Source organism: Myotis myotis, unplaced genomic scaffold, assembly GCF_014108235.1.
Source record: "Myotis myotis isolate mMyoMyo1 unplaced genomic scaffold, mMyoMyo1.p scaffold_m19_p_8, whole genome shotgun sequence".
NCBI lineage: Eukaryota > Metazoa > Chordata > Mammalia > Chiroptera > Vespertilionidae > Myotis > Myotis myotis.
The window spans coordinates 3303397-3319145 of NW_023416390.1; the positions used below are offsets into that span (position 1 = coordinate 3303397).

At 49.4% G+C, this 15749-nt stretch overlaps 1 protein-coding gene across 1 annotated transcript in view; it reads left to right on the forward strand.

Annotated features, from left to right (window-relative positions):
• The window catches only part of GLS (glutaminase), a 77267-nt gene that overhangs the window by 56640 nt on the left and 4878 nt on the right, over positions 1–15749 (forward strand). Inside the window, 3 exon segments of the mRNA XM_036318962.1 lie at positions 13352–13413; positions 14411–14487; positions 14573–14636. Coding sequence (XP_036174855.1) covers positions 13352–13413; positions 14411–14487; positions 14573–14636 — 203 coding nt within the window.

The following is a 15749-nucleotide window of genomic DNA, read 5'->3' on the forward strand; positions in this document are numbered from 1 at the left end:
GCTATGATGAGGCAGAGATGGCGGGCGGTGAGACATAAGGTCGGACTAGACGGTCTGGAATCCACACAGGTGAGTCTGCGTCCTGTGGAAATATACAAGCATATCCTCTCCCCTGGGTTAAAAGTACATCAGGTCCCTTCCAGGCTCCTGTAAGCAAGTCTCTCCATTTGACGAGGGCTTTAGGTTTAGTTAGATCAGGGTTCCAATGCCTGTACATCGGGGAATTTCCCTCAGAATCTACATTTAGTATATTAATTACAAATTGAGCATGTTGTAGAACATGATGAGGAGAGGAATATTTAAACTCATTTTCTTGTAATTTTTTAATTTGTGTTTTTAAAGTTTGGTGAGCCCTTTCTACTATTGCTTGGCCTTGAGGATTGTAGGGTATTCCTGTAGTATGTGTGATGCCGAATGTAGAGCATAAGTTTTTAAAAGCTCTAGAGGTATAGGCAGGCCCATTGTCAGTTTTAAGTGCCCTTGGTATTCCTAGGTAGGAAAAGCATTGGAATAGATGTTGACTTACATCTTTAAAGGCTTCTCCTGTACGTGCAGAAGCAAGGATAACATGAGAAAAGGTATCAATACAAACATGCACATAGCAAAGTTTGCCAAAAGATGGGACATGAGTAATATCCATCTGCCATAAGTCACAGGGTCTAAGTCCTCTTGGATTAACTCCAGTAGCAGGGCTAGGAAAATGAGTAGGACAATGGCCGCAGTCACGCACAATACTTCGAGCAGCTTCTGTAGATATGCGATAATATAGACGGAGAGCAGAAGCATTTTGATGGTGAATGGCATGAGACCGCCGGGCTTCTTCTAGAGCTGTACAAACTACTGGGCGAGTTAGTAAATCCGCCTGATAATTTCCTTCGCTTAAGGGTCCTGGTAGGCAGGAATGAGCTCTAATATGTCCAATATAGAAAGCCTTTTCTCGTTTGTGAATGCAAGTTTGTAGCTGAGTTAACAAAGAGAAAATGGCTGTTCTTCCTTGTGGGAGAGAGGCGGTCTCAATATGAGGAAATAATTTAACTATATATTGAGAGTCAGTGTACAAGTTAAAGGGAACCTGTTGCAATTGTTCAAAAGCATAAATGACTGCCAAAAGCTCTGTTCTCTGAGCTGACGTCTCTAGAGTTTGTTGAACATGGGTTATTGAGTCAATGATTGTTACTGCCCTACCATTAGAGGAACCATCTGTGAATACTAAGGAGGCAGGAGGTGATAATGGTTCTTTTGAACATTTAATAGGAAATATAAACGGATGTAGGGAGAGAAATTGCAATATAGGTGATCTTGGCAAATGATGTAAAATTTGTCCTGGGAAGTTACCTATAGCTATTTGCCACTCTTCTTCAAATTGTAATAGTGTGTCTAATTGTTCTCTTTTATAAGGTATTATTATCTCAGTAACTTCTCTTCCAAAGAGTTCGATACTGCGACGTCTACCTTTGATAATGAGAGTGGCCACTAGGGAGGGATAGGGTGGTACAATCTTCCTAGGAGTGACAGGTAAATGTATCCATTCTAATGGTCCTTCCTGCCACAAGCATCCTGTAGGAGTATATTTAGTGGCTAGAATAATTAAGGCCCAAGATTTGGAATAATCTAGATACTGTAGTTGCTGTTTATTGATGGCCTGTTCTATTTTTGCTATAGCCTTTTCTCCTTCTACAGTTAATTGTCGGGGAGACTTAGGGTTAGAATCTCCCTTTAAAATGTCAAATAGAGGTTTTAAGTCAAGAGTGGTTATTTTTAGATATGGCCTGACCCAGTTGATATCACCTAATAGTTTCTGATAATCATTCAATGTGTTTAAATGATCTTTTCTTAATTGTAGAGGCTGATGGGTGATAGTAGAGGTATGTAATATTCTGCCTAAGTATGAAAAAGAAGGTTCAGTCTGAATCTTTTCTGTGGCTATTTTTAGACCATGTTCTTCTAAAGCAAGGATGGTCTGAGTAAGAATTTCCTGTAAAGTAGCCCGATCTTTATGAGCTAGTAAAATATCATCCATATAATGAATAAGATATAGATCTGAAAATTTCTTTCTAATAACTTGCAATGCCTGATCTACAAACTTTTGACATAATGTAGGACTATTTTTCATCCCTTGTGGGAGAACCTTCCATTGGTATCTCTGATAAGGCTGTTTAAAGTTTTCTGATGGTATGCTGAATGCGAATCTTTGACAATCAGCTGGGTGAAGAGGTATAGTGAAAAAACAATCCTGTAAGTCAATAACAACAACACAATACTCCTGTGGAATTGCCACAGGGGAGGGCAATCCAGGTTGTAAGGAGCCCATATCTTCCATGGTGGCATTTATGGCTCTTAGATCTTGCAAAAGTCTCCACTTGCCTGATTTCTTTCTTATTACAAATATGGGTGTGTTCCAGGGACTATTTGATGGCTCTATATGTCCCTCTGCTAATTGCTGATCAATTAATTGTCGGGCTGCTGATATTTTCTCAGATGTTACGGGCCATTGCTCAACCCATACTGGTTGTGACGATTTCCAGACTATGGGATCAGCAGTCCTAAGGGCAATGGCCCCAATTACAGATCCTGTCGAGGAGTGTGAGGTATTACTTTCCTTTCCTAATCCCTTTCCTGGATTAAATCTCATGTCTAGCATCTGTGATGTTACTCTATCACTGGGGCTATATAATACAACTCCCATTTGAGACAAGATATCTCTTCCCCATAATGTAAAGGGGATAGTCGTAATTACATAGGGACAGAATGTTCCTGAATGTTGATCTTCATCAGTCCAAGTTAGAATCTGAGAACTCTTTTTTACATTAGATGCCTTGCCTAGTCCTACTAGGGAAGTGGAGGTGGTGTGCGTGGGCCATGAAGAGGGCCAATCCTTCTCTGCTATGCAGGAAACATCTGCTCCTGTATCCAATAGACCTTCAATTGGTTTTCCCTGAATTTGTAAAATTTGTGTAGGTCTAGTAGCATGGATTTCTTGTATCCAAAATGCTGCATCACTAGATCCAAAGCCTCCGGCCCCTCTAGCTTCCTGGGTAACAGCTGTCCCTATTTTATGTATTGGTAACAGGATTAATTGGGCAATTCTCTGGTTGGGCTGAATCTGTATAGTTGTGGTGGGTGGGGAAAGTAAAATCTGTATTTCTCCTGTGTAGTCTGCATCAACAACTCCTGGGATGACTAAGATCCCCTGTAACGAGGTGGAGCTCCGTCCTAATATTAAACCTACAGTTCCCTCAGGCAGTGGCCCAGACACTCCTGTAGGAATGGCTGCTACTGGCGAGTCTGGGGTTAGTACTGCATGGGTGGTTGAGTGGAGGTCCAATCCTGCACTGCCTGGGGTTGCCCTGAAGAGGTCACTGACTGATCGAAATTTGCAAAGGGGTTGAAGGTTGATGCCCCTATTATTGCAGGGGCCTGGGGCTGGCCCCTTCTCAAGTTTCCCGATTGAGGTGATGGGATATAACCTCCTTGGGAACTATTTGTAGAGTTTAAAGGCCGACCATTTTTATGGTATTTTGATCTACATTCCTTTGCCCAATGGAATCCTTTCTGACATCGGGGACAAACGGTTTTTGGAGGATTAATATTATTCCCTAATGTATTTCCAGACTGTCGAGGAGCTTGCCATCTGGCCTGAGTATTATTATTTTTATTTGGGCATTCTCTGCTAAAGTGCCCAGATAAGCCACAAGAGTAGCAGTTCATATTTCTTTTATTACCTGTAGTATTGCTGGCTTGTCCTATAGCCTGTACATATTGAGGGTATGTCTCCCCTTTGAGAGCTGCAGCTATAGCTACACCCTGTATAAATGCTGGACTTACATCAGCACACTGTTTTATAAAATCATTTATAGTTCCTGTTCTGCGAATCGGCCTTAATAAAGCCTGACAGGTATTATTAGCATTTTCAAAAGCCAGTTGTTTGATTAGGATATCGGCTGCCTCTTTGTTATTGATTACTCTCTTGACTGCCTGTATGAGGCGAGAAAGGAAATCCTGATATGGTTCCTCGACCTTCTGTTTAACCTCTGTAAGGGTGGTTGTTTCTCCTGCTGTATAAGGTAGGGATTTCCAGGCACTTACTGCACAACTGGTTACTTTGGTAAGTGCCTCTGTGGGCATATTCATTTGCTCCTCAGCCGTGTTAAAATCACCTTCTCCTAATATCATGTCTAGGGTTATTCCTTTTCTGGTTTTTTCGCTAGTGGCTACAGCTTTCTTAGCAAGATCTTCATATTCAGTTTTCCATAATAAGTAATCACCTCCTGAGAGACAGGCTTTACAAACCTGTGACCAATCATAAGGAGTCATCCATTTACTGGCTAGGGTTTCTACCAAGGTTTGTGTGTAAGGAGCTAGAGGTCCATATTCAGAGCAGGCCAATTTTAATTCTTTAAGTACTTTGTAAGGTATAGGCTCCAAGGTGGGGTTTCTATTCCCACCAGACTCATTCTCATATGTAACTGGGAAGCAGAGTGAGAATTCAAGATCTCCATTAGCTTCAGCTTCTCTTATTGCCCTTTGAAATTTAGACATGGAGCTCATAGGAGCCACAGGACCTGGTTTAGGCTTCCTTTCTAATTTGGGGAGCCTGTTTTGAATGGGAGGGCCATTCTCCTCTCTACTGACTGGAAAGGAACAATGGTCATGTTTATGATATTTATTCTCCTCCCGATCAGTAGGCATAGCTAAATTGCTTTTAGATTGAGCTGAAGACAATGATGATGTGTCCTCTCTGGGTGGAGCCGAGGGACTATTTAAATTTTGAGAAAGTTCAACCGTTTTTGCCTCTGGTGCCAAGGTGTCACAGATTGAATCCCAGAGGGAAAAGAAACATGGCAGGACCTTGTCAGATTCATGGTGTTTCTTTAATTGCTTTCCTACTTCAACCCAAGTTTTTAAATTAACAGTTCCATCCTCTGGAAGCCATTGACATACTTCTTCTATAAAACTTTCTGTCTCACTGGGAAAAACCTCAACTCCAATTCTGCTAGTAAGCATATGCGTTAAAAGATTAATACAGAGTCTTTTTTCTTTAGACTCAGTATGACCCATCTTGTCAATCTAAGTTCTGTACTAACTACCCGCTTACCCTACTTATTCTCTATGGGGGGGGGGGGGTTCTGCAGCACCCTACGGTGCAGTCCTATCCGTCCCAAATATGGGGGGACTTACCTAAGGGAACCCTGTTCGGGCGCCAGATGCCGGAGTCCAACCCCAGCAGGTCCAGGGGTCCCCAAAGGTGTAGACGGAGTCGGCGAAGAAGGAAGGACACGGAGACAGTGTTCAGTTGATCAGCAGCCTAGCCAGGATCTCCAGCCAGGATCTCCAGCCAAGTTCTGGTCTGGATCTCCAGAGAGGTTCTGCTGTTTATTGTCTTGTTACATCCATATTTATACCAGTTGATTTTAATCCTGTCAATTTCTATTACAAAGGTTAGGGCATTTCTTATCTCCATTCCAGGGAGTAAAGATTATGTAGCTTAAACATGATTGTTTGTAGTGATTAACTACCCGCCTGGCACTTAGTTAAGGAGTTTCATCCCCTCCCTGACTTCAGGGAAAAATTCCTACCTGGGGAAACAACCTTTCTAGGAGAGGCATCCCCTCCCTGACTTCAGGGAAAAATTCCTACCTGGGGAAACAACCTTTCTCGGAGAGGTGACCTTGGTTAAAACACACAGCGCTAAGGGGAGCAAACATATTAAGAACAGTATGCTATATACGCCAGGTCCCTTGAAACATATGCTGTGCAGATGTTTCTTTCCTGCAGCGACTGTGTCAAGCAGCAAGGATGGACCGGCTTCCGGCAAAAAATATAAGTTTTTGTTTTACTATGGTTGCAAATATCAAAAAATTTCTATATGTGACAGGGCACCAGAGTTAAGTTAAGGGTTTTTCAAAATGCTGACTCACCGAGCTCAAAGAGCTCAAAAGGTTCGCCATCATTGCCCTAAGCCCAGGCAGTCTGGTTTGCTAACAAAATCCTACTTTTGTAGATTTTCACCCAATGACAATTTTAGTCACTTCTAGCAACAATGCATGCACAGTACACCATTTTCAGAAACGGTAACACCCAAATTTGAATGGCCTGGCTTTTAGGATCATTGGTAATAACTAGTACTTACTGTGGGTCAGCCACCAGGGCAAAGCATGCTTTGTTGGATTTTTAAATCTTCATAAAGTCTATGAAATAGGAACCCCCCAAACTGTCCTCACCCAGCCCCGTGGCTGCCTCCAGAGCCGGGCAAGGGGTTCAGAGCACTTACCAGAAACTTTTAACAAGAGGCTTTGGAATCTACTTCGGACCCAGCCTATGTAGAAGAATCCTGTTAGGGTTTTTCCTTGTAGAATTTGGTTCTGCTTAAAGAATTTTCCACTTACTGTAGATTACACCAACAAGTGAGTGTGTGTAATTCTGTGGTCTCCATCCTTGCTTCTCGGAATGAGTCCTGGTAAGAATCACAAACGTTAGCGGTAGATGCAAGTCTCGTGCGAAGGCCCTGGGAATCGTGTTGAGTGCGAGTTTTATATAGTTCCCTCAACTGTCACCTTGTGTATTTGAAGGGTCTTAAAACCCTGTTCTCCAGCTGCTTCCTGTATTCTGTGCAGGACTAGCAGTCACCATGGAACGTCTAGGACAGCACTGAGGGGCACAGCACAGAAGCAGACGCTGTTCCTGGCCTGTTCTGTGGGGGGCGTGAAGCACACTGTGGACTTCCCCATGCAGTCATGGAATAACATGAAGGAACGTAGGCCCTGGAGACCAGTGGGCATGAGGGATTGCTCTCTCGAGTCAGAGCCGTCGGGAGGGGTGCTCGGATGCCGTGTGCATTTGCTGTGCTGGTGTTGAGGGCGTCCAGAGGAGAGGGGCCCTTAAGTGAGACCAGGATTCTGCCTGTCATTGACCAAACTTTGTTTCCTGGCAGAAAGAGCCCCCCCCCCCCCCCTCGTTTCAGGGAACTGGTTTGTATTAAGTTTTTTCCAGACTCAATCTTGATTCCAGTGGCCCTGCTCCTGGTTTACTTATTTTTTAAGTAATACAGGCATTTGGTGACCAGTTAATGCTTGTAAATAAACGTGACATTCCATCATGACAGCGGGCGCCTCGTTCTCAGCGCTGATGTGCTAACCACGGAGTTTTACGCGTCTGTAGGAGAGGAGGGGGTCAGGAAGATGGGGCGCGAGAGGCGGGCACTGTCCGTGGAGCACCGGCCTCAGGCCTGCTGGGAGGGGCAGCGCGGTGTCCCCATTGGCTGCTGCTTCTAGAAGGGAGCACTGGCCACACAAAGACATCGCTGTTCGCTCTCAGATGCGGGTGCACTCAAGCCGTGGGCGTCTTTGGAGACTCTCCACTGAGGAACAGGAGCCTCTGAGATCAGTTGTTCACCTGCTGCCAGGCCCAGCACGTGCCGCTCACCTTGGCCCCAGGCTCACATTTCACCCCACCTGCTCTGTGCCCTTCATTTTCTTCAGTAAAAACACGCCCTTGGTTAGCAGCTCAGGAGGAAATTGGTGTCTCTGATTTTTCTATAATTTGTTTCTCTGTGGCCGTTTCTGGTTTCCCATCTCAAGTTGTAGCCTTGGGATGGTATTGAAGTCCCAGCTCAGGTTTTCTTAGGAGTCTCGGCCCCATAGACCCTGGGTCCTGGTCTGGAGGCCGAGCCCGGCCTCTGACAGCTGCTGGGGCCCGCGCCTGCCCTCGCAGCAGCGTCGCCCGGCTCAGGTGTTGAGCATGCTGTCCTTCTCTGTCCGGCCTTTTATGATAGGACCAGGGATGACCATTCTTAAAGCACTGGGCTTAGTCCAGGCAGAGCAGGTGTTTCATATTAGCCACTTGGTTGTCAATAAAATATAATCACTTCTTGTCAACATGGGTTGTCAGATTTCTTTGATATAATTGCGACTTAGTTTAAGAAGTTATTTCATTGGGAAATTTTGAAAATGGTATGCTTCCGAGATGTATTACTTGGCTAATCAAGAGCAGAATACAGTGTTTGGAGCTGACGCGTCTAAGGTTGCATTTCATAGATGAAGTGTCTGCATTCCCGTTCAGAGCACAGCTGGCTGACACTCTGTTAAAACGACCAAGTGAGAACCTGCGTTGGTGTAAAAATTCCGAAATGCGGTCATGAAACTGCCAAACTGTTGCTCCCTCAGGAATGTCTCTGATCCCCGATCGTGTCTGTGTGGATTCACTTTGTCGCATATGAACAACAGTGTCTGAGTGAATCGCCAGGACGAGTAGGGACGTGGCTGCACGCCGATCTTGGGACGTGGCCGCACGCCGATCTTAGGCCGTGGACCACCCAAGCACTCTCGTCCCGTGTTCCTCGCCCCGGGAGCAGGAAGTCGGCTCAGTGGGCAGGAAAGGGAAAACACCTGTGGTCACAGGCGTCTAGTTACCCCCGTGCCACTCGCTGACAATAAACATGACCTTCGGCTGCGCTGCACAGGCTGACGGGTTCTGACCTGGCCTGTGAACAGTGTCTGTGAGAGAAGGCTCTAAAGGGCCCCGTTGTAGTGAAGCTTTTTAACAAAAACGATCTGTAACAGATGAGTATCTCTTTCCCGGCAACAGATACGCCCGGGCTGGAAACAGGAGCCGCTCATCTGCCTGGAAAAGGGCGGCTCTGCTGCCCCAGGTGCGCAGGGCAGCGACCTTGGGAACTGTGACCCTGCTGTCCTCCGTCATCGTGACTTAAGATAAGCTCAGATAAGGGCCAGATAAGGCCGCTGGCTCAGGCTGGGGGAGATCTGATAGGGGAAGGCGGCAGCGCTGGGAACTGCCGCAGCGGGAGAGCTGACAGCGTTTATAGGCGCCCGTGGCCCCTGCCCAAGTGCAGCTCCTCTGCTATGGAGGGGCTCTCACAGCGGAGAGGCACCCCGGAAGCCAAGAGCACTTACAGGCTGCGGAAGCCCTGTCCTCACACAAGAGTGAGTCATCAGAACAGGCTGGCCTGCTGGCAGCTGCTGTTAACCCATTGCTTGCCAGACCCTGGTCTTCCTGACAGGTGTTTTAAAGCTCACCTAATCAGTGTGCACTGGGGAGTGAGGGGCGGGCAGAGCAATGGTTAGCACACGCCCTCCTTTGCCCGTCGGCTTGGCACTGGGTGAGTCCTCTGTAGGGTCCCCCCCACCCCTCCCCCATGTGGTTTTCGTGGGCCTCGTGGCAGAGGGCGTGCCCTGGCGTCGGGGATGTCAGTGGGGACTCACTGTGGTCCCAGCACTGCCAGTTCCCTGGTCCCAGCCGCCCACTCCTGGCGCGGAGGTTCCACCTTCCGAAAGGTGGCTGTGGCTCAGTTCAGGGGCGCCGTGCTGTACCCTCCTCCCTGTGTGTCTTCTGGCCCGGACTAAACGCACCCGTGCAGCCTTCCGTTTTCATGGGAAGACTCCCGAACCCCCATGTTACGTTTAATGTGTGTGCTTTGTAAGACAAGCTAATGGTTTCTCCCACCCCCCGGTTAGCCGCAGAGTCTTTTAAAGTGCATTGTATTTTTCTGCCATTCTTTTACATTTATCTCCCTGAACTGAAGCATGCTTATGAATAAAGTATTAGTATACTCTCAGTGACCTGATTATATTCCCAAATCAGCCTTTCATGGGCTTTATTAATAAGGAATGTGCTCTTAAAACTTTGGAAATATTGAATAATTGGTGATACTTGCTATATGTAATAAAATCTCTTCCAATGAGCTTGGCCTAAGTTCAGAAAGTGGAAAAGGTGTAGGTGTGCATACAGTCACAAACAGGCCAAGGACTTACTGCCGATAAACGCTGTGAAGAATGGGAACTGTGGGTTTAAGGTTAACATTCATGCTGTGCCCGTCGGAATTCCGGGGTGAGATGCGTGTGTGGGCTGGTGCCGTCCATCAGAAGCACATGTAGGAGCAAGGAATGGCTTCTGATGTAGGAGACTGGCCTGGGGCTCACAGGGAGGGGCTGAGAATAGCATTGCAGTGAGAAATGGGGGGAGGAACTGTGATTTTAGGGAAGAATTAGCATGTACTGTGGCCGGGGAGGAGCAGAAGAGACATTCAGGGCTGTATTGGGAAGAGGGTATCTACTTGATGGCTCTGAGCACCACATGGACAGTGTGGGCCGTGAATGCTGGGTGAGAGCCATGAGGAGGCGTGGCAGCCCGGGGGCTCCCCGAGTCTTGCGAGCCGGCCGGAGGGAATGGAGAGATTGACCAGGAGCCTAGGTGCTCCCAGAGGGAGAGAGAGGGGCGCAGACAAGACAAGAACAAGGGCAGTGGTAGGACCGTGTTCTGCCGGGGGTGAGAGAAGAGGCAGCAGGCTGAGGAACCCTATCAGGAATGATTCGGGGATGTGTTGACACCCCTTGCTGAGAACGGTAGTGATCTGAGCAGTGTTTTGTGAAGACGGTAAGGAGTGTGTGGAGGGTGGAAGGAGGACTAGACGCAGGGCCCCAGTGAGGAGAAGCGGATGAATTGGGTAGCGCTGTTTGAGGGTTAGGGGAGGTAGAATTAATCATGACTCTAACGGAATCCCCAGGCGGTGCTAACAATTTGAATATTTGATAACTTGGGAGAAAATGTTTAGTGAACACATTTTTTAAAATTGAGATGTAGTCAACAACTGAGCGTAAGGTGTGCAATGTGTTGACTTGAATGAGTCAACCATTTCATGAGCATCTATTAGAAGGGGAGCCACGCGGGTCATGTGGGAAGAGCAAGGCGCAGTCTCTGCCCAGATGGAGCTTGCGTTGAGCGGGAAGGGACACGGAACGGGGGTAACTACCTAAAGCCAAGTGCCCGGAGCCCCGAGGAGAGAGAGCAAGGAAGGGGCTAGAGCAGTGGTTCTCAACCTTCCTAACGCCGCGACCCTTTAATACAGTTCCTCATGTTGTGACCCCCAATTTCATTGTTACAAATTGAACATAATGAAAGCACAGTGATTAATCACAAAAACAATATGTAATTATATATGTGTTTTCCGATGGTCTTAGGCGACCCCTGTGAAAGGGTCATTAGACCCCCAAAGGGGTCGCGACCCACAGGTTGAGAACCGCTGGGCTAGAGTGATGAAGAAGGGGGCAGTGCTTTAGAGCTGCCTGGGAGTGAGACCAGGCAGAGGGAGGGGAGCCCCTCACCGCCTGGGGGACAGCACCCAGCAGCAGGGGCAGGCCTGGATGCCCGGGACCAACAGGACAACTGCCTGGCCGGGCAGAGCCACACGGGGCAGAGGGTGGGGAAGGAGAAGTGTGACCGGAGTGGGGCAGTTAGAGTCCTGAAGCCACGGTGAAGGTTCGCCTTCTGTCTGGGCTGTGATGGAGAGCCACCAGGAGTGCCACGATGTCTGTTTTAAAAGCTGCTTGTGTGCTCAGCCGGCGTGGCTCCGTGGTGAGCATCAGCCTATGAACCAGGGGGTCACGGTTCCATTCCCTGTCAGGGCACAGGCCTGGGTTGTGGGCTCCATCCCCAGCGTGGGGCGTGCAGAAGGCAGCCGATCCATGATTCTCTCTCATCACTGATGTTTCTCTCTCTCTCCCTCACCCTCTCCCTTCCTCTCTGAAATCAATAAAAATGTATCTTAAAAAATTTTAAAAATAAAAAGCTGCCTGTGGCAGCGGAATTGAACAGAGGAATACAGCCACGGGCCGCCTCACGAGGGGTAGGGTCTGAAAAATGTGTCGCTGGGCGATTTCGTTGTGCAGACATCACAGAGCACCTGCGCGCACCTAGACGGCAGGCCCCGGGCTCTGGGACACACCCCCTGGGCGGCAGACCGCTGACCCACACGTGGTGATGCGATGAGAGCCTGATGAGAGCCAGAGGCTGTCGCATCCCCGGGGGGATAGGGCGCGGTCGAGAGGGGTGAGAAGTGGGTGCTGAGCACACTGGAGGTGGAGCCTGTTTGTCGATGAGGCCGATGTGGGCTGTGAGGCAGAGTCAGGGACGCCTCCAGGTCTGCGGGTGGTGGTGTCCCTTAGAGAGAGCTCGTCCTGCCTCTGAGGGAAGCAGGCCCTCGCACAGCCGTGGGAGGGACCCGCCCCGCGCTCCTCAGTGCAGCCGGGCAGCAGCCTGGGCCACGGGGGAGTGGTGCCCTTCCATACGGGGGCGCCGGGAGAGGAGCTACGAGGTGGGGTGGGGGAGGCGGTGGAAGTCGGAGACACCTGATAAACATCCTGGAGGCAGCGTCCAGCAGGCGGTTGGATGTGGGCTTTCAGAGCCCGGGTGGCAGCCTGCGGGGAGGTGTGCCATTTTTAAATAAAAAGATTGAATAAATATAATTTTATTGATTTCAGAGAGGAAGGGAGAGGGAGAGATAGAAACATCCCTGATGAAAGAGAATCACGGATCAGCTGCCTCCTGCACGCCCCACATTGGGCATCAAGCCTGCAACTCGGCCATGTGCCCTGGCCAGGACTCAAGCCCTGACCTCGTGGTTCATAGATCAACGCCCAACCACTGAGCCACACTGGCCGGGCTCAGGTTAAAATCTCGTAAGAGTCCCCAGGGCTGTGGCTTTGTCTGTGGATAGCTGGGTTACTTTCCACCCCTCCACTTAAACTTCTCTCTTCCACCATTAAGTCCAGTATCAGTTGCTGAAGTTGCAAAGTATAAGATAAAAGTGGAAATTTACGAAGTATTTACAAATAGTGTACATTCAGTAATTCAGTTTCTGAAAACCAGGGCTGGCTAAAGGCTGCATGGAGGCTGATGAAACCCAGAGGCCTTTGGGTTAAACCAGCCTTGTCCTTATCGTAAGACAAGACGGTGGGTATTGTCAACAGCAGGGACCTACTGTTTGGGGAGGGTCCGCCACCTGAGAGCAGTGTTGGGGCTGAGCCGCTGGGCTTGCGGATAAGACCGTCTTCCCGTGACACAGCCTCGTCCGGGGTCCAGGTGCCTCGTGCTGAGCGCGGCCTCTGAAGGTCTGAGAGGAGCCAGCGATGGCGATGGGGAGACGGTGACTGGGGCAGGGCCTCGATGCTGGTCGGGCATGCCTTCGTTTTCAATCATGATGGGACGTGAATGCTGTGCGCACGGTCAGCTCACAGTCCTGGACACGCAGGGAGAAGGGTCCTGAACACACTTCAGAGGCCCAGCCATGTGTTTCGCACGCAGGTTACAAGTTTGCGTCCTTTTGCTCCAGGTGACATCATTCCATCCCTTCCCTCCCGCATCTAATCTTTAGTGTTGAATTTCCCAGAATCCTCTAGTGAAACAGGAAAGTAACGCCCCCGTGCCTGCCTTAGGTGTGGACGTGCATGCAGCTGGGGTAACTGGGCAACCGGATGGAGCGTCCCCAGCTCGCGGGAACCCCCGGGTGCCCATTCCATTCTGTCTCCCCCGTGAAACCTGACTTTCCCTGTCTTCTCAGGTGAAGTCGGTGATAAACCTCTTGTTTGCGGCCTACACGGGAGACGTGTCTGCACTTCGGAGGTATGTTCCCGGGAGGGCTGGCGAGCGGCTCACAGATGTTCATGAAGCAGCTTCTGGGCACATGGCCATCTGAAGGCTAAGCCTCACTTGCATGCCCCTCTAATATAAAGGACCCAAACTAATGTACATTAAATGCCCGCTCCCAGGGCAGTAGGCTTGCTGTGCAGTCTCCTCCCTTCCTGCCTCCAGCAAAGCCCAGGCCCCTCTTGTCCTAAGTGGTAGCGGGACCTTCTCCAGCCCCAGGCACCCTCCACCCCATCTCTGGCCGGAGGGGGAAGGAGGGGCAGTAAACAGGCCGCACGGCACTGCGTATCTAACATCAGGTCTTTTGTGTAGAGCTGCAACTCCAGTGTGATCAAGTCTGTGCTTAACTCCATCTTTAGAGTCTGTCAGTCCTTGTGTCAGTGCTGTACCGTGTGCTTCAGAGTCACTAAGAGACTGGTCTTCATGTTCTCACCACGAAGACAATGATGTGGGCTGCCAGGTGTTAGCTAACCAGCACTTCGCTGGTATTTATATTGCAATATATAAATGTATGCAACACATGTACACCTTAAACGTACATCAAGTTACATGTGAATTACATCCCAATACAAATGTGCTCTCCAAAGACATTTAAGAAAAATAAGGTGACTGGTTCTGGCACTCTGTGGCCTGTAACCTGTGGAATGGGAGCTGGGGGAACACTGAGTGAGGCGCTAGTTGCTTGCCCGCTGAAGCGCACACTTCGCATGGTGGTGTCACTGTCCTTGAGTTTGAGTAACTGGAGTGCCGCTCACCCTGTGCAGAGGGCGAACGCTTCCTCTTACCCAACGAGAGCAAAGCTGAGGAAGGGGGCGAGGTGGCCGTGGCCGGCGGGACCAGGCCTCGAGCTCCGGGTGATGAGCCGGGTGGAGGGCCCTGCCTCCAGGGCCTTAGCCCGAACCCAGGGTGTGATGCTGTGTGAGTGTAATATTTTGTAAACACACAGTGAAGAGCTGTGCCTCCACATTTTCAGATTCGCCCTGTCGGCCATGGACATGGAGCAGCGGGACTATGACTCCAGAACGGCCCTCCACGTGGCTGCCGCCGAGGGTAAGGACGTGGCCCCGCGTCCACTTGTTTTTCAGACTTGGCCTCGACTCGGCACTCAACTCTGCCTGCTTTGTGTTGGATACAGGTCACGTTGAAGTCGTGAAATTTTTGCTGGAAGCCTGCAAAGTCAACCCTTTCCCCAAGGACAGGTGAGCCCAACAGGCCTAACACCGTGGCAGGCCCGGGGTGCGCTAGTTAAGGGTGGCGTGTTTAAGCCCACCAGGTGCATGTGGGAGGTGTGCTTGAACTCGGGGTCGTGCCTTCTAAAGGCAACACCAAACCGTGTCTGCTGGGGAGAGGGTCCTCTCTCCCCTGTTCTATTTCTTACCCAAAGATGGACTCTTGTCCAGCATTTTTCACGTCAGTGTGAGTGTGGTCAGCACACGTAGGAAGGAAACAGCTGTTTGCCCTTGGAAAGAGCAAGTAGGAACTGTGTCCTCGGGTTTTCAGCGACACGGGGTAGCCGAGACGTGGACAGGCGCGCACTGAGAGCGTGTATGCATGCTGCTGCTCTGGAGCCCCCAGCGAGCGGACGGGGTTTCCGAAATGCCCCATTGGCCCGAGTCCCTCTCGGGGGCTTCGAGGAAGTGGGACTTCAGTCCGTGCTCTGGGGAGACGAGGCTGGAACACAGTTCGCTCCTCTCCTCTCCCTCTCGGCCCACATGGCAGACTGCCACTCATCCTGCAGGAAGCGTGTCCAGAGGACGGCCCAGGAGCAGTGCAGCGCGTGTAGCTGCTCGAGCTCTCCCCACACACTCGCACGTCAGAACTGCACGCGTGCTCATGCGCTCACACACAGTAGAACTGCACGCGTGCTTACGGACTTAGGTGCCCCAGTGTCTACAAGGGTTACGTCCTGTTGGATTGATCCCTTTATCGTCATGCAGTGCCTGTCTCTTCTCACAGCCTTTTCGCCTTGTTGTTAAAGTGTAGTTTGTCTGATACGAGTATTTCTACCCCAGCTTTTTTCCCCCTTTGTATGGAATGTTTTTTCCATCCCTTTACTTGCAATCTGTATTTTTCACTGAGGTAGATCCCTTGTAGACAGCATACATCAGAGCCTTGTTATCCATTTTGCTACCCTGTCTTCTGACCCATGAGTCAGTGAGGAAGGAGAATAAAGGTTTAGAAGAATGGAAGGAGAGAAATACTCGGAGAGATTGGATATTAATGAGTGTGGATTGGATAACTGAGGACTATATTAAGTTTGGAGCATGCTGGTTATTCTCTAGTTAAGGTTTTACTTTTTTAAATTAGAGGTT